Source organism: Peromyscus leucopus, chromosome 8a (assembly GCF_004664715.2).
Source record: "Peromyscus leucopus breed LL Stock chromosome 8a, UCI_PerLeu_2.1, whole genome shotgun sequence".
NCBI lineage: Eukaryota > Metazoa > Chordata > Mammalia > Rodentia > Cricetidae > Peromyscus > Peromyscus leucopus.
The window spans coordinates 43,494,412-43,513,379 of record NC_051085.1 but is presented as its reverse complement, the minus strand read 5'-3'; the positions used below and the strand labels follow the sequence as shown (position 1 = coordinate 43,513,379).

Sequence of the window (18,968 nt, the reverse complement as noted above, 5' to 3'; positions counted from 1 at the left end):
GCAAGAAAGACCGGAAGTGCTCGGAAAGCTTCAAGAGTTGCAGAGTGTCTACGACACCGTTTTGCAAAAATGTAGTCACCGGTTGCAGGAGCTAGAGAAGAGCCTAGTTTCTAGAAAGCATTTTAAGGAAGATTTTGATAAAGCCTGCCATTGGCTTAAACAAGCAGACATCGTCACTTTTCCTGAAATCAATCTCATGAATGAGGGGGCTGAGCTCCATGCACAATTGGACAAATACCAGAACATTCTAGAACAATCTCCCGAGTACGAAAACCTTCTGCTCACACTGCAGAGGACTGGGCAAGCCATGCTCCCATCGCTAAATGAAGTTGACCATTCCTACCTCAGTGAAAAACTCAGTGCTTTGCCCCAACAATTCAATGTCATTGTTGCCTTGGCCAAGGACAAGTTCTATAAAATCCAGGAAGCAATTCTGGCCCGAAAGGAATATGCTTCTTTGATCGAGTTAACAACCCAGTCTCTGGGTGAACTGGAAGACCAGTTCTTGAAGATGAGAAAAATGCCCTCCGACCTGATCGTGGAGGAGAGCCTGTCTCTTCAAGAGAGCTGCAGAGCCCTTCTGGGTGAGGTAGTGGGCCTTGGGGAAGCCGTGAACGAACTGAACCAGAAAAAAGAAAGTTTTCGCAGCACAGGTCAGCCTTGGCAGCCAGAGAAGATGCTACAGCTGGCCACCCTGTATCACAGGCTGAAGCGACAAGCCGAGCAAAGGGTGAGTTTGTTAGAAGACACCACCAGCGCTTACAAAGAGCATGCGAGGATGTGCCGACAGCTAGAGAGTCAACTGGAAGCCGTGAAAACGCAGCAGGCCAAAGTGAAGGAGGAAACACTGCCTGCGGAGGAGAAGCTCAAAGTCTACCACTCGCTGGCAGGAAGTCTGCAGGACTCGGGGATTCTGCTCAAACGAGTGGCTGTCCACCTGGAAGATCTTACTCCACACCTCGATCCCTCAGCTTATGAGAAAGCCAAGGGTCAGGTCCAGTCCTGGCAGGAGGAGCTGAACCAGTTGACATCTGGCGTCGGGGAGATGGTGACAGAGTGCGAGAACAGAATGGTACAGAGCATAGATTTCCAGACGGAAATGAGCCGCTCCCTGGACTGGCTTCGGAGGGTGAAGGCAGAGCTCAGTGGGCCGGTGTGCCTTGACCTCAGCCTCCAGGACATCCAGGAGGAGATCCGAAAGATCCAGATCCACCAGGAGGAAGTCCTCTCCAGCCTGAGGATCATGAGTGCCTTGAGTCACAGGGAGCAGGAGAAGTTCACCAAAGCCAAGGATCTGATTTCTGCAGACCTGGAGCACACATTGGCGGAGCTCAAGGAGCTGGATGGAGATGTGCAGGAAGCCCTGCGCACCCGGCAGGTCTGTAGGGGGTGCTCTGCCTTTCTTTTTCCGGGCTGCCTATCTGTATACACGGGAAAAATCTGGTTAGGGTCAGTTCTCTGTTTACAGCCCAGTGCTTTATTTTATCCAAGTACGGTGGGTCATTCATATAACCCCAGCTCTTGTGATGTGGAGACAGGAAGTTTAGGAATTCAAGGTCATTCTAAACCACAAACCGCTTTGAGGCTATCCTGGGCTACAAGGAGACCTCATCTCAAAAAAACACAAAACCAAAACAACAACAACAAAAAGCCCAAAATATAGAACACTGTTTCAAAGACCATTTTTATTGTTTATGCGTGGTCATTGTCAAGTGTCCCATATTGGATACATTTTACTTAGATTGGTGTAGCTTGCTGGTTTTTTGGTTTGGTTTTTTTTATTTTCCCCTCACATTTGGAAGAGATAATCAATGAGTTTGATAATGTAGCTTGCAACAGATTCAACCAATCTCAGAGAAAATTTTCTTTTTTTTGCAACTGACTTACTTTTTTTTTTTTTTTTTTTTTTTTTTTTGGTTTTCTGAGACAGGGTTTCTCTGTGTAGCTTTGCGCCTTTCCTGGAGCTCACTTGGTAGCCCAGGCTGGCCTCAAACTCACAGAGATCCGCCTGGCTCTGCCTCCCGAGTGCTAGGATTAAAGGCGTGCGCCACCACCGCCCGGCTGACTTACTTATTTTTATTGACATATATTCACTGAACACAGTCCTGGGTTTCATAAGGACACTTTCATGCATTAAACCCTGCCCCATTTGTCTCCCGCCTTTTCTCTAGTATGTCTTCCTTCTCATGTCATATACATGCATGTGTATGTGTGTTTGTACCAAAAAAAAATTATCTAGGCTCCGTACACATAAGACTCTCTAGTTGCGATCACTCTCCTCCAAAGACACCCTCTTCTTGTTCATGGCTGAATAAAATTCTGTTGTTTATGCATACCACGTTTTCTTTATCCATTCCTGTTGGTGGACCCTCGAGGCAATTCCACAACTAAAGCATGATGAACAGTGCTGCAGTAAATGCAGGTGTCCACGTGTCTCTGTGACATGTTTGTCTAGAGCCCTTCAGGAAAACACCCAGAAGTGGTATGGCTGGCTTATACAGGGATCCATTGGCAATTTTTTAAAAATAATTTATTTATTTTTACTTTATTTGTATTGGTGCATTACCTGCATGTATGTCTTTGTGAGGGTGTCAGATCTTGGAGTTACAGACAGTTGTGAGCTGCCATGTGGTTGCTGGGAATTGAACCCAGGTCCTCTGGAAGAGCAGTCAGTGCTCTTAACCGCTGAGCCATCTCTCCAGCCCCCATTTGCAATTTTTTGAGGAACCTCCAGATTAATGTGATTGGCATTTTTTTTTTAAATTGACACATGTACAGACCTTTACCCTTTCATACGACTCCCTTAACGATAAAGTATAACAACATTATATTAGGGGTCAGAAGGGATATGGAGAAGACCTCAAGTATGGCACAGCGTGTAGGGTACATGCACCTATTTACACAAGTGCCTGGAGCATCCTAAACCAGCAGAGCCCCTGGGAATAATTCCCACACAGAAGCATTGTGAATATATTAATAGAATGTATGACCAGTAGATACTTAGTGCCCTTTTTTTTTAAAAAAGATTTATTTATTTATTATGTATACAGAGCTCTGTCTGCACGTATCTCTGCAGGCCAGAAGAGGGCACCAGATCTCATTACAGATGGTTGTGAGCCACCATGTGGTTGCTGGGAATTGAACTCAGGACCTTTGGAAGAGCAAGCAGTGCTCTTAACCTCTGAGCCACCTCTCCAGCCCTACATGAAATCTGGCATTTTAAAAATCACATTGGAGGGGTTGGGGATTTAGCTCAGTGATAGAGCGCTTGCCTAGCAAGCGCAAGGCCCTGGGTTCGGTACTCAGCTCTGAAGGAAAAAAAAAAAGGTGAGGTGGGGCGGGTGCTGGAGAAATGGCTCAGAAGTTAAGAGCACTGGCTGTTCTTCCAGAGGTCCTGAGTTCAGTTCCCGGCAACCACATGGTGGCTCACAGCCACCTGTAATGAGATCTGGTGCCCTCTTCTGGCGGGCAGGGTACATGCAGATAAAACACTGTATACATAATAAATAAATCTTTAAAAAAAAAATCACGTTGGATGGAGAGGCTCCAAAGAGAGTGAAGCCACATGAATGACAGACTAAACGGGTGCCAAGGCGTGTTCTTTTGTAGGCGGCCCCATCCATTGCCCTGTTTTCTCCTCCCCTTCTTCAGGTAGGAGTGCTTCCTTCCTCTGGTGTCAAATGTAGCCCAGCAAGAACAAGAGTGCTCCATCTGCTGCTCCTGAGACCTGGGAACTACCAACAGTGATGGGAGTGTGTGGAGAACCTCCCAGATTGCCCTCCTACTGGGACTTGCTCAAAGCCCTGACACTCTCCTCGTTCAGTCTAAGAGAAAAGATACAGTGGCTACTGTAGACTTGTTTCCTTTAATCCCCTGGCTGAGGACCTAGGAATGTAGCTCTGTTGGTAAAGTTCAGTTGCTTGCCCATCATGCACTTGGCTCTGAGTTTAATTCCCAGTACTACTTAAATGGAGCCTGGTGGTAGATGGCCGTGTACCCAGAACTTGAGAAGTTGAGAGAGGCAGGAAGAAGATCGTAAATTAAACACCTACATATAAGCTATATGCAAACCTGTCACAAAAGATAATAATAATCCTGGTGTGGAGAGATGGTTCAGTGGTTAAGACTGTTTGATGATCTTATGCAGGAGCTGGATTTGGGAACCTTAAGCTGGCTCAGAAACTCCAGTTCAAGGTGATCTGATGCCTCTTCTGGCCTTTTTGGGCATCAGGCATGCAGAATCTTCCCGTCATTTACCTTTACTTCACACGTAGATTAACTCATTAAATAGCAACAGTTATAGTGTTTATGTAAGATTGTAATAAATACATAAAATGCAGACTTTTTAAAGTGTGCTTAGCATATTTGCTCTCCACACTAACTCAAAGCCATCATTAAACTTTATGGTCAAGACAAATCTCTCTCACCTGCCAGTCCCACAGCTGCTTGGACCCAAGCTTACTTATAAACTGTATGGCCGTGGCAGGTTTCCTGCTATCTAGTTCTTATATCTTAAATTAACCCATTTCTTTTCATCTATACTTTGCCACATGGCTGGTGGCTTACCAGTATCTTAACATGCTTAGCTGCTTCTCATGGCGGCAGCTGGCAACATCTCCTTACTCAGCCTTCCTGTTCCCACAATTCTCTTCTCTGCTTGTCCTCCTATACTTCCTGCCTGGCTACTGGCCAATCAGCATTTTATTTATCAATCAATCAGAGCAATACATTCACAGCATCCCCAGCAACTGATCTCTTCTGTTTGAAAATCATCTGTCACAGTGGTTCTCAACCTTCCTAATGCTGCATTTCTTTAATGCAGTTCCTCAAGTTGTGATGACCCCAACCATAAAACTACTTCCTTTTTACTTCATAGCTATCATTTGCTACTGTTATGAATTGTAATGTAAATATCTGCATGCAGGGTATCTGATATGTAACCCCCAATAGGGTTGCCACCCACAGATTGAGAACCGCTGATCTATCTCATTGATTATTTGTTTCAAGTTGACGATTCTTGAACACAATATTAAATCTGGTAGGTTGTCTCTGCTTTGCCTCTGTGTCTTGGTTGCCTCCATCCAGATGTTATGGGGAGCATTTGTAACCCACATACTCACCCTTCCTCTCCTTTCCTGACTGCTCCTTGTTTGCAGCCAACCCTGACAACTGTACAGCGGTCTTTGCTTTCAGGGTGACGCCTCTTAGCCATTTACTGGCGCCTGGTTAGAGTATTTCCATTCCTTCTGGGTTTGAAGCAACAAGCCTTGTGGATTTCTACTTCTTTTATTTTAGTCTCTCTCTCAAGACTCAAGGGAAAGCCATTCATCTCCAGAAGCTGGCAAAGGCTAGTTTGGATGTTGAATGTTATCATTCTTTTAACCCACGGAGGCATAACGACTTCACAAATTATCCAGCTGCTAAGCTTTGTATTTTGCTTTGAGGAAAAAAAAAAAAAACATGGTTTCAGAACCAGTCAAGATGCTATCATAAATTTATAGTTCATTTCTTTCCTATCTGTGATGTATTTATCACTGGGAGAATTAAAGTAAGATTAGCAAAGAGAGGATTCGGATGAACTCACCATGGAAACAATTCTCCCAACTTAAGCGTTAACTTCTCATGGTGTTTCTAGAGCTGGGACCTAGGAAGGAGATGGAAAAATAAAATGACTTCTTACAAACCTACTGCAAATGGAAGTTGATTATCTCACGATGACTGTCTTTCAGGCAACCTTGACAGAATCATACAGTCACTGTCAAAGGTATTATCAAGTGTTCCAAACAGCCAATGACTGGCTTGAGGATGCCCAAGAAATGTTACAGCTGGCAGGCAATGGCCTCGATGTTGAGAGTACGGAGGAAAATCTCAAAAGTCACGTGGAGTTTTTCAAAACAGAGGGTCAGTTCCACAGCAACATGGAGGAGCTCCAAGGTCTTGTAGCCAAGCTGGACCCACTCATCAAGCCAGCTGGAAGGGAAGAGCTAGCCCAGAAGATGGCTTCCCTGGAAAGAAGGAGTCAGAGGGTCTTCCAGGACTCCCATGCCCAGCAGGACCTCCTGCAAGGTATTTAGAGTAGGTTCATGCAAAAAGATATTGCCACACAGAAAACAATAGTGTGCTAATATAATGTATATGGTAACGTGCATTAGCCTGTAAATTTGTTTTTCTCTCTTATCATTAGACATGTGGACACCAGAGCTCTGTGTGGGAGATAGCTGGGTTTGTATGGCTTATTTATTTCTCTTGGATTCTTTCAAGATGTACGGTTCAATGGCAGGAGTACCAGAAAGCAAGGGAAGAGGTCATCGAGTTGATGAACGATGCGGAGCAGAAGCTGTCTGAGTTTTCATTGTTGAAGACTTCTTCCAGCCAGGAAGCTGAAGAAAAGTTGTCAAAACACAAGGTCAGTTTTGTCATTGTTATTTCAGTGTCTTTTTAATGTTAATTGCAAAAAGTCTTTGTGATGTTTCCAGAATCATACCATTAAATCTTTATTTCCATCTGGCTTCCTTCGGTATGATATAGACACAAATAAAAACATTTCGTAGTTGGGGGGGGGATGCTCATAAGAAATGCGTAGCTAAGGATCAACAGAGAAATTCAAAGCAATCTGCTTCTTAAAAAAGACAGTGAAGGGCTAGGGTAGGGGCCCGGTGGGTAAAAGTGCTTGCCACGCAAGCCTGACACCTGACGACCTGAGTTGGGTCCCCTGATCCCACATAAAAAGCAAGGTGTGCAGGCACAGGTCAGTGGTCCTAGCTAGCACCCCTGCAGCAAGGGAGACTGCAGTGGGGAGCTCCCAGAATCAGGGCAGCAGCAGAAATCAAGGTGTAAAGAGAGAACAGACTCTTCAAAGGTCATCTTTAACTCCGGCCCACATCCTGCCAGCCCTCAGAATAACAACTAACTAGACCTTTTAAAACGTCAGTAAATACCGTCTCTTGATAACTTGGACTAACTAAAACAAAATCGAGAAGTAAATACCTGAGTGTCCCTCACTGGCAGAGCAATGTAAGGAAGACAATGGCATTCTAGAATACCAAAGTAAAAATTTCCTTCCTTCTTGTTGATTGCCAGAAATCGTGAAAAATAATCATCTCAAGTACAAAATAACTTGTCTTTTGTAAATAATAATATTCGCCTTTCAAAATAAATCCAAAACCCAACTCTGATAAGTAAAACTTTAGAGTTATTAGAGGCAGCAAAATGTACTCATAATTATTAATTTTACTTCTGGGTTTTTGAGGCAGGGTTCCAGGCAGCCCAAGCTGGTCTTGAACTCAACATGTAGCTGAGGATGACCTCGACCCCCTGACTCCCTTGCCCCACCTCCCCACCACTAGAATTACAGACATGTGCCTGAGGAACCTACATTTACATAGAAATATTTCCTTTTGCAAAAGTGTCTTTGGGCTCTGACCCAAGTCCGTAGAACTTTAAAAACAAAATCAATCTTTCTCTAACCCCCTCTACCTACCCCCAACCCTGCACTAGGCTTTAGTGTCTGTAGTTGACTCTTTCCATGAGAAAATTGTGGCCCTGGAGGAAAAGGCATCACATCTAGAGAAAACCGGAAATGATGCGAGCAAAGCGACCCTAAGCAGGTCGATGACCACTGCCTGGCAGCGCTGGACGCGTCTCCGTGCTGTGGCCCAGGACCAGGAGAAGATACTGAAGGATGCAATAGATGAGTGGAAGGGCTTGAGCGATAAGGTAACTTGGATTACGGATCGGCTTAAGTTGGGTTTTGTTTTATTTCTCAAAGATTAGGATGTATTTTGAAAACTGGCATCTTGCCTTTTGCCTTTGTGTTAGTTACGTTCCTGTGGCTATGATTAAAAAAAAAAATACCATGACCAAGGAGGCAACCTAGAGACGAAAGAGTTTGTTTTGACTTGTGGTCAGAGGATTAGGGTCCTCAATGGCAGGGAGGTACGGCAGCAGGCAGCAGGCATGGCGTGGTGGTTGGAGCAGCAAGCTCAGAGCTTACATCTTGAACTGGGAGTAAGGGAGACCTTTGCTCTCCAAGCCCTCTCACAGTGCCATACTTCCAACACTAAGGCCACACCTCTTAAACCTTCTCAAACAGGGCCATCAACTAGGGACCGAGTAGTCAAATACCCGAGGCTGGAGGTCAGGGGTGGGGGCTTGCTCTTTCAAACAGCCACATGCTTCTCTTTTGCAATGAGTCTTAGGAAACTTTTATCATTTTTTTTCCATTTCAAACTTAAATTATGAACCAAAATGTAATGTGCATTGTACAGTTTAGTTTTAAGTGAGGACCAGAGGGCATGGGGAGGGCAATAGAATGCACATGGCAGAGCAGGAAAGAAAGAAAGAAAGAAAGAGAAGAGAGAAGAGAGAAGAAGAGAAGAGAAAGAAGAAGAAAGAAGAAGGAAGAAGGAAGAAGAAAGAAAGAAAGAAAGAAAGAAAAAAAAAAGAAAGAAAGAAGAAAGAAAGAGGAAGGAAGAAAATGGTCAGAAGAATAAATGTAAGAGGTAGGATGGGGAAAGACAGGGAGATTGGACAGGAAGGTGTACATGAGGAGGGGGTTGGAACCCCTAACACCAAGTTCGTATGAAAATGTTAAAAGGGAATCTGTTGTTTTGCATACCAATTTTAAAATAAATAAGGGCCAACTAAATGGTTCAGCATGTAAAGAGGCTTGTGGTTTAAGACCCATAACCTGATTTGATCCCGAGCCCCCACAGGGAAGTGAGAGAACAGACTCTTAAAAGTTGTCCTATGACATCCACATGTGTGTTATATGTACACCTGTGCTCTTAGGCATGCCTCATGCATGCATGTGCGCACACACTCATTAACAACCAATAAAACTTCAAAAATAAAGACATAAATGAATTTTTAAAAAGAAAATTAAGCAATGAAATTGTGAAAGGAAGACAAACCAGTGTAAGCCCCCTTTGGTTTTAACTTATTTTGAAAAAAGTCCAAAATAATTTTTTTTCTTTGTTGTAAAAATAAGAATCGAACTCATTCTTCAAATCCATATGTAATTTCTTCCACCTGTCAGGGAAGGTTCAATGTTTTAGCCATATCTTCTTTGTTACTCCCACACACGCTCAGGCTAACTTTAAGAATGGATGTTTTGTGTGTGTCCGTCCATTTAAAGTTTCTCTGCCACATGTAGTCTGTGACTGCCTTGATAAGATTTGAGGATTGATAATTTAAACCCAGGGCGGGGGAGGTGGCCCTTCCTGTTAAAACCACCATGTCAGTTTTGTTTCTAAAAGTTGGAATTTATGTCGTCATGGTTAATGATGTCTAGTGTGGCCCTGACTGGACTTGCCATACTCTTTTCAACATCATTTTGAGCTTTATAAGATGTCTGCTTGTCACTAGATTAAAGAAACCACCGAGAAGATTGATCAGCTGCAAGGTAAATTACCTGGGAGTTCGCCAGAAAAAGCCTCAAAAGCAGAGCTCACGGCCCTCCTTGAGTGCCAGGACACGTGTTTGTTGGAGCTGGAGCAACAGCAGCAGGCCTTAGGCGTGCTTCAACAGCGAGCGCTGAGCATGCTGCAAGACGGAGCCCTCCCCGGTGCGGGAGAAGAGGTGCCCATCCTGCAGGAAATCACCGCCATGCAGGATCAGTGTCTCAAGTAATTACACACCTGTTTTGTTCACTATTGCAACTGGCCCTGACTCAAAGGCACATCTGGGCTACTCAGGCATGGGGATGCTCCATCATGCCAGCTGCAAAAAGGTGGAGACCTATTCCTATCATTTCTGCTTCCGGGTTTTCTTAACTCTTCCATCCTTTATTAGGCAAGTACATATCTGATAATAGAAATATTAAACAATGATAAGAGCCGATGGGGAGGATGCCTCAGTTGGTCAAGTGCCTGCTGCTTGAGCATGATGGTAGCCCATACCTGTAATACCAGCAACAGGGACAAAGAGACAGGCAGATCTCTGGGGCTAGGTGGCCAGGCAGTTTAGCCTACTCCATGAACACTAGGACATAGAGAGTCTATCTGACAAACCCAGATGGATAGCTCCTGAGGAATTGCACCCAGGACGGACCTCTGGCCTCTATGTACATGCACATGTACATGCATCTGCACATACATGTATACTCATACTCCCCCACATCTGCACGCACACACACACACACACACACACACACACACACACACACACACGAGGTGGGGATACACTGACAAGTCAAACAGACTCATTGTTTAACCTTCCTGCATTTTAAAGTACTGATGAAAGACCAAAGGACCAGTTCAGGAAAGTATTGCAAACCATGCACAAGGTTGTTACTTTTCTTGTCACAGTAAGGAAATCACCTTAAGGAAGGAAGGTTTTATTTTGCTTCATGAACTGAGGGGCTACAGCCTGTCACAGGAGGGAAGGCATGATGGATCATGAGCGCCCCCCCCCCCCGCAACCCCCAGCTCTCACTACATCCCAGTCAGGAAACAGAGCGAGTCATGGTTGTGCTCCGTTTGCTTCTCTTGTTTTCCTTTTCATTCAGTCTGGGACCCCAGTCTGTGGGGTAGTGCCTCGCACATTTCAGAGAGGTCATCCCCCTTCAGTTAAACATCTCTGGGAAGTTGCTCATAAGTGTGCTTTCCCGGTGACTCTACACCCAGGGAAGCTGGCTGGCAGTGAAGATTAACCTAGGCTAGAGGGGATGATGGCAAAGAATGTGTCTTCTGCAGCTGGAGACTGAGTGCATTTGAATGACACTGGGGTGGAAACACATACACCAAGTTTAGAAATCCCTCGGGCGGTGGGAAAGAGGCTGAGCCATTCAAAAGAGAACAAGTATATAGTGAGACATACTTATCATCCTGACCACCCAAAGGATGAGGCAGGAGGGTCATGAGTTTGAGGTCAGCCTGGCTATTAGTAAGTCCCAGGTTAGACATGGGCCTCTAGCAACTGAACATTATTTAAAATGTTGGTTTGCTAAAGCTTGATAACCCATTGGTGATATAGGGGGATGGGAGCAAGAATGATACAGAAATCTAGGCAATTAATCTCATTCCTTCATTCCTTGGTAGTGACTCTAGGAGAAAGTTCATCTTGATGACCTAGAACTGACCTGATTCACTTCTTGAGCCCATGGAAAAATGCCTTTAGATAATTTTATTCCTCTATTAAGTAATGTTACCTCACACATATATATATTCTCACCTCTCTCAGTTATTAATGGTGTTAGGGTAATCTGATACGATGTATTGAAAAGCCTTTTGTCCCATTAATTCAAATCATGACATTGACATTAACCACGGTAACATGTCTAAAGCCACCCATGTATCCAATGGCACATGACTTTCAAATGGTGAGGATCCTGTACCATTTGAGCAGATCTGAAAGATGAAGCCAAGGATCTGGCTAGCTCTAGGTTTTCTGCATAGAGAAATAAACAGCAACTTAGTGGCAGGGAACAAAGTCAACTCTCACATTTCCAGGGATCAATTATTCACCCCAGTGACGCAACTTCTTCTGTTATACCGAACTGAACCCTGGTGTCACTAAACAATATCTGACAGAACCAGAAGTAACATTACCTGCCACAAACATACCAGGTTTCCTCCTTTCTATGTCCGTTATAAAATTGCGTCACGCCCAGGAGAGTTCCTTGCGCTTCAGACACACTTGTGCTTTCTCCCTCTGGTTTTTGAAGCATGCAAGACAAAGTGAAGAGTCACGGCAAACTGGTGAAGCAGGAGCTCCAGGAGCGAGAAGCCGTGGAGACGCAAATCAATTCTGTGAAGTCTTGGGTTCAAGAAACAAAGGAATACTTAGGGAATCCGACAATAGAGATAGACACACAACTGGAAGAACTGAAGGTATGAAAATCTCCTCGCTCTCTTTGCCCATCATGTCAAAATGCGGACTTTGTCTTGCTTACTCTTGTGCATAGTTAATGGGTTGTTAATTAGAATTTTTAGGCATGTATATAGGTATAGACATATAGATATGTCATATTCCTTCTTGAGATTAGCTGACTGATCAAAAGAGACATGCCGAAGCTCATCCCCCTCCTAAGATGATTCTCTAATTTCATAACCAATGAAAAACAGACAGCTTTACCTCTAGATCCATAAAAAGTATGTTCCTTATCGGGTACCTATTCTTTCTTGTTTTGCTTTTTTTCCTCAGACCCTCCTGGCTGAAGCCACAAGCCACCGAGAGAGCATCGAGAAAATTGCAGAAGAACAGAAGAATAAGTACTTGGGTCTTTACACTATATTACCATCTGAAATCTCCCTCCAGCTAGCTGAAGCTGCGCTGGACCTAAAGATCCATGATCAGGTAAACTTACTGGGGGCGGGGAGCTTTCTGTTCTTCCCCTGGGTTAGTCCCATAAGAGGGATTTTGGTTTGTACGATCGTATTTCCCAGGAAACCAAGGAAAATAGTTGACCACTATAAAACAATTAGCATTCACTTGGAACTTATTCCCAGGCAAGGAACATATCAAATGACCATAGCTACAAACAGTGATGCTATAAAAATGTACTGTTTACTTTTCTCATCAACGTGACAGAAAACCCAACAGAAGCAAGTGAGAGAAGAAGTATTTGTTTGGACACAGGAGGACATTCTGTCATGGTGGGGAAGGCATGGCAGGAATGTGTGACAGGCACTCCTCATATTATTGGAGAACAGGAAGCAGAAATCTTGGGCTATGAGTAGAGCTGGCTATAAACTTCAAGTGCTATGGGCAGGAAGCCACATCTTTCAGCTAAGCCCCATGTTCAAAAAGGACCACAGCATCCTCAAGCGGCACCAACAACCCAATAACGGGGAACCTGGTGTTCAAGGCATAAACAAAGAAATAGAATCTATCTGCTTCTCCCACATGAGTAAAATAATATTTCAAAAAAGCAAGCCGGGTGGTGGTGGCGCGTGCCTTTAATCCCAGCACTCGGGAGGCAGAGGCAGGCGGATCTCTGTGAGTTCGAGGCCAGCCTGGTCTACAGAGTGAGTTCCAGGAAAGGCGCAAAGCTACACAGAGAAACCCTATCTCGAAAAACAAAAATAAAAATAAAAAAGTAAGATATGACACGTTCCATCATTAATATTGAGTAACCAGAGTGTGCCTATCACTCTTAACTGTGATTTTTAGTCCGGCGAGATGTAAGGTGGGTGGGTGAAGGAAATGGACACTCATGAGAAGGAAACAACTAAGGACACAGTTGTCACTAGTGTGAGTGCTGGGGGTCCACACCACTAGAGGAAGGGCTCTGTTCTGCCCTGCCTCCCGATCAACCAACAGAAGGCACACCATCATCAGAACTCAGGACTACAGACTTGAAAAGTGTTTGAAACCAGAAATACATAGTCCCTTTTGGTGTGCAAAGACCAGGAGATTTGAGATCCTGCTCCCATAAAGAAGATTCACTTTCATGTAAAAATCATGTCATGTGGCGTCTGTGTGGAAGTGTAATGGGTTTTTAGAATTGTCTTGGTGGCTGATTGCTAGAGACTTTGAAGTTCAATTATATACTACTCTATGTGGCACAAAGGGAATATATACAGGGATGCTAATATGCTTTGTGAATCAGAAAACGCAGACCACAGAATTCATACATCTATGCTGCACTTTGGAATCTCCAGTGAAGGAGGCAGAGGGTTTGAAAATCGTATCAGAATCCAGTTCTACTGCACCAGGATTTTGAGCTAAACAAAGACATGCAGTTTTTGTTGTTTTGAATATTTAACTGGCCTATTAGACTTCTTGGACATTGGAAACTAGCTAAGGCCTTTAAAAAGTCATTTAGGGGGCTGGAGATAGGGTTCTGCAGTTAAATGCACTTGCCGCTCCTGCAGAGGACCTGAGTTTCATGCCCAGCACCCACGTCAGGTGGCTCACAACCACCTGTAACTCCAGCCTCAGTGACTTTGGCACCCTCTTCTGGACCCCACTGGTGTACACACACACACACACACACACACACACACACACACACACACACTAATATAAATCATTTTTTAAAAAACAAAATTTAAATGTATTTTTCTCTGTTTACCTGCTAGAATTATTCTGTGCAATCTAGTTATTTTGGTATTCAAGTCAAAATGACGCAGGCCAGGACAGTCCTAATGCAATGCTGCTTCTCTGAGAATTCGAAAGGCCTTTCTTATATATAAAGAAAAACATTTGTTTCTAGGACAGCCAAAACTGTTACACAGAGGAACGCTGTCTTAAAAAAACAAAATAAATAAATAGAAGAAAAGAGACAAGCGTGTGTAATTTATTTATTAATTTTAAGACAGGCTTCCTATTGTAACCCAGCCTGGCTTCAAATTCATGATCTTGACCTTTCTGCCTCAGGCTCCTGAGTGCTGGGATTATTATAGGTATGCATCACCATGTCCAGTTACATTTGTGCTCCTGATTATTTTTCCCCAGAATTATATTCTAATATATATATATGAAGTAAATGTTGCTATAAATCAAATCCAACCCATTGTAGTCTCTGTCTCTCTGTCTCTCTGTCTCTCTCTCTCTCTCTCTCTCTCTCTCTCTCTCTGTGTGTGTGTGTGTGTGTGTGTGTGTGTGTGTGTGTGTGTGTGTGTGTTGCTGGGGACTAAACCCCATGGCCTCACACATGCAGATGGCCAAGTATTCTGCCACCAAGCCACGCTCTTCAGTCATCCTTTGTCACCTGTTTTCTTACCATATTCACTTCCTGCTTTGGTGGTATGTGGTAGGAATACAACGGAAAGTTAAGGGAAAGTTGCCACGTCACTATCAGACACTTCAAAAGGGTGCTTGAAAGCAACCCATGTGCCTCCAACCATTTGTGGGTAGGTTTCGATTTCATTAAGAAAAAAAAAGGGGGCTGGAGAGATGGCTCAGCAGTTATGAGCACTGGCTGCTCTTCCAGGGGACCAGGGTTTAATTCCCAGCACCCACATGGCAGCTCACAACCATCTGTAACTCTAGGACCCAATACCCGCATACAGACATACATGTAGGCAAAACACCCATGTACACAAAATAAAAACAAATAAATTTTAAAAAAAGAAGAAAAAAATCTTAGCAGATGACAGGATGGCTCAGCTGGAACGACACTTGCTGCCAAGCCGGATGACCTGAGTTTGGTCCCTAGAACTCCCACGGTGGGAGGACTCCCAAGAGTCAGTACCCTGGCCTTCACATGTGTGCTGTTTTACACACACACACACACACACACACACACACACACACACACACACACACACACACAGTAAAAAGGCGAGGAAAGCTATGAAGAGTCTGTATCACAGACACAGGTCAGTGAGTAGACAAGCTGGAGTCAGCTGCCTACGGAGCAACGCTAACTGGCATCTGTAAATATTTAATGAATGACTCAGGAAACAGACATTGATTTTTTTTTTTTCTGGTTGGAACAGCAGAAAGAGCATAGTACATGCACACAGCTACTGAGAGTAAATCAGCCCTGAAGCCTTGGGGGCTTGGAGTTTTGCTTCCTCTAGAAATTTTAAAAATATTTATTTATTTCTATGCTGTGTGCATATTCACATGCATATGTGTGCCTGTGCACACACAGAGGCCAGCAGGAAGCATCCAGTGTCCTCCTTTATCGTGCTCCACCTACCCTTTTGAGGCAGAGCTCAGGGATACTCTTTACTCATCGAGGCTAGAAGTCAGAGCCCTCAGCAATCCTCCTGTCCCCGTTCCCTGTGGAACTGGGGTCACAGACAGGTACAGAACACTCAGCTTGTTACCTGGATTCTGAGATCCAAATCTGGTCCTCACAATTGCTCAAGTACTTTGAAACCTCGAGCGGTCTCTACAACCCCTCATACCTACTTTCATGAAGTCCATCAGTGTCAAGGCAGCGCACTGTCCACTTAAAATGTGGCGCGTCAACATCATTTGAGAATTTTAATATCTCTTTTCTGATTTCAACAATGATGGTTTTTGGTGTTCCCACTTGTTCTTGTAGATCCAAGAGAAGATACAGGAAATCGAGCAGGGCAAGGCCACCAGCCAGGAGTTCGGTCGCAGATCCAGAAGGTGGCCAAAGATCTCACCACCATTCTAACAAAGCTGAAAGCCAAAACCGACAATCTCGTTCAAGCTAAGACTGACCAGAAGGTAAGGGGGCGGGGCAGAGGGCAAAGGGGGCCAGAAGGTAAGGAGGAGGGGCCAGAAGGTAAGGAGGAGGGGCCAGGAGGTAAGGAGGAGGGCCCAGAAGGTAAGGAGGAGGGGCCAGAAGGTAAGGAGGAGGGGCCAGAAGGTAAGGAGGAGGGGCCAGAAGGTAAGGAGAGGGGGAAAGTGGAAAGGCAAGGGCAAGGGGTGCTGCTGGCTGCTGGCTAAACTGCTTTGCTCTATCAGTGTTACCCGGTTATAGAGAGTTCTTAACAAACCACCAAAACCCAGTGGGAAAAGGAGAGAGTTAAGACACTACATAAATGTAATAACACCAGTCCATCTGTGTAATTTATCATTGTAATAGAAATACATAGATATACATGCATATATGTGTAATGGGAGAGCAAAAGATTCATGGTGGTCCAGAAGTCCAAATTTATAAATTCCAAGGTGAATCAGTCACCTCTTGTGTTTGCACCCTGTTGATGAGCTAAACAGCCCCAAACCCACTGGGTAGGGCAGAAGGCAGCAGCAGTCCTCTCCCAGGGAAACAGATGTGAGGCTCACAACACACCCCACTCTGCTGCTCTCACCCAAGAGATGCAAACCGCTAAACCATGGTAGCGTGATTATTTATAATTCTCACCTTTAACACAAACCATCCGAAATACAATCCTTCCGATCTTAGGAAAGCCTGGGAAATGTATTATTTTCTGTAATTGCTTGTTCCTTCGTGTTGATGACCGTATAGATGCTGGGAGAAGAATTAGATGGCTGTAATTCAAAGTTAATGGAATTGGATGCTGCTGTACAAACATTCTCAGAACAGCACGGTCAGCTGGGCAAGCCATTGGCCAAGAAGATAGGAAAGCTGATGGAACTCCACCAGCAAACTATCAGGCAGGCTGAGAACCGGCTATCCAAACTCAACCAGGTACGGGCCCCAGGCTAGTAACCAAAATGCTTTAAGGTAGACACTATTACCATTTCTCTTTTGAAAAATAAATAAAAAGACATTACTAGAAATGATGTAAGAAGTTTACTGTGGTTTATTTTCTACAGTGTTTCTATGATTTATATATAAACCTCTATTTGTTTAAAAACAAACTATATTATACTTTGACAAAGTTTCAAATGAATAGACGTGGCTGTATATACTTTGTAAACTGGAGATGTAATGGTAAGAAGAATAACCATCCACTAATGAGTTTTATAAAAATCAGTTTAGGGCCGGGCAGTGGTGGTGCATGCCTTTAATCCCAGTGCTTGGGAGGCAGAGGCAGGCGGGTCTCTGTGAGTTCAAGGCCAGCCTGGTCTACAGAATGAGTTCCAGGAAAGGCGCAAAAGCTACACGGGAAACCCTGTCTCAAAAAAAAAAAACAAATAAACAAACTCAGTTTAGGACAGATTTAAATATTTTAAAGTTACATACATATCCCTATATACATCATCTTAAGTTTTTAGTTATAGAGTGGCCTTTGCAAATCTACTAATCATTAATCTTACAATCAGGTTAAAGTTAAAATGAGTAGTTCAGCTTTGTCTTAATTTTTTTTCATATAGCCTAAGCTGGCCTCAAAATCACTCAGTATAGCCAAGGAGGACCTTGATCTCTTGATCCTCCTACCTCTGCCTCCCAGACTGGGACAACAGGCACTGTACTTACTATTGTTCCCAGCTTAGAAATTGGTGAGTGTGAATTGTAGTGTTGAGATTCTGCAAGATGCAGTCCCTGCCAGCCTCCTCCTTTACTCAATGGAATGTAGAAGAGGATAGAAAGAAAAGAAAAAGAATAAGATGAGAATGAAGAGTGAGGAAAAGGGAAATAACTCAAGCTCACTATGACCTTGAATTTTTACCCTAAGGACACCGGGAAATCTTTGAAAGATTTTCCATAGGCAGGTGACTTTCCAGGATCCCTTTCAATGTTATAGATATCCTCTGAGATGGTTGTATCTGAAGACACAGAGTAGGGATGAATTTCCCACTCACCGATAGGATTTACATTCATCTGAATGTTAATGACTTTTCAGGCGTCATCACACTTAGAAGAATACAATGAAATGCTTGAGTCCATTCTGAAGTGGATTGAGAAAGCTAAAGTCTTGGTGCATGGAAACATCGCATGGAATTCTGCAAGCCAACTCCGAGAACAGTACATCTTACACCAGGTAATTTCAGAAAAGAAACAGTTCATTTGACTGATCAGACCGACCCAAAATTTAAATGACCACAGTGTAAAATGATTGTAAGTGCCACCTAAAAAGAATGTTTCGGGGGTCAAAGGTGGTTGCCACAAAGTCTAACGACTTGAGTTTGATCCCCAGGTCCTACCTACATGGTGGTAGGAGAGAACTGACTCCTGAAGGTTGTCCTCTGACCCCTCCATGTGATCTTGACATTCACCCTCCCAATGTAATTTTAAAAACAGTATTTAAACAAACAAACAAACGAACAAACAACCAGTTGCTCTTCTGGTTTGATCACAAGTAGCTAAGGGTGAGAGTTCACGAGACTGTATATAAATACAAATCCTCTGTTTTCTTTACACCACCCTTTCCCAGAGCCTGAAAACAGTCAGCCCCATGCCATGGTCCCTGTGTTTTTGTATTGTAGTTGCTGCTGTAGAACCTTCTTTGGGGGAAACTCTTTCACATGAAAAGATACAGGGGCTTGTGGAGAAATGATAGGCGTCACACCCGGAAGGAGAGAAAGCCCAAACTCTATCAACCAGTACTGTGTGCCATGGAACAAAATACTGTCTCCCAGTTATGCCTCCTCACCTGTAATACAGGGATGCCAGTAATGTCCCTATGTCAGTCAGCTGTGAGCAGACACCCAGCACTTCCTGGCACACGCTGGTGCTCCAGGCAGGT

General features: G+C 44.0%; 1 protein-coding gene across 1 annotated transcript in view; it reads left to right on the top strand.

The window, feature by feature from the left end:
• Nucleotides 1–5,890: 5,890 nt before the first annotated feature.
• Nucleotides 5,891–18,968, top strand: part of LOC119086849 (nesprin-1-like) — a 191,335-nt gene continuing 178,257 nt past the window's right edge. Inside the window, 10 exon segments of the mRNA XM_037200369.1 lie at nucleotides 5,891–6,066; nucleotides 6,262–6,406; nucleotides 7,498–7,716; nucleotides 9,367–9,626; nucleotides 11,666–11,831; nucleotides 12,145–12,297; nucleotides 15,944–15,998; nucleotides 16,001–16,095; nucleotides 16,844–17,026; nucleotides 18,126–18,263. Of these exon segments, the coding sequence (XP_037056264.1) occupies nucleotides 6,317–6,406; nucleotides 7,498–7,716; nucleotides 9,367–9,626; nucleotides 11,666–11,831; nucleotides 12,145–12,297; nucleotides 15,944–15,998; nucleotides 16,001–16,095; nucleotides 16,844–17,026; nucleotides 18,126–18,263 (1,359 nt within the window). The 5' untranslated portion in view covers nucleotides 5,891–6,066; nucleotides 6,262–6,316.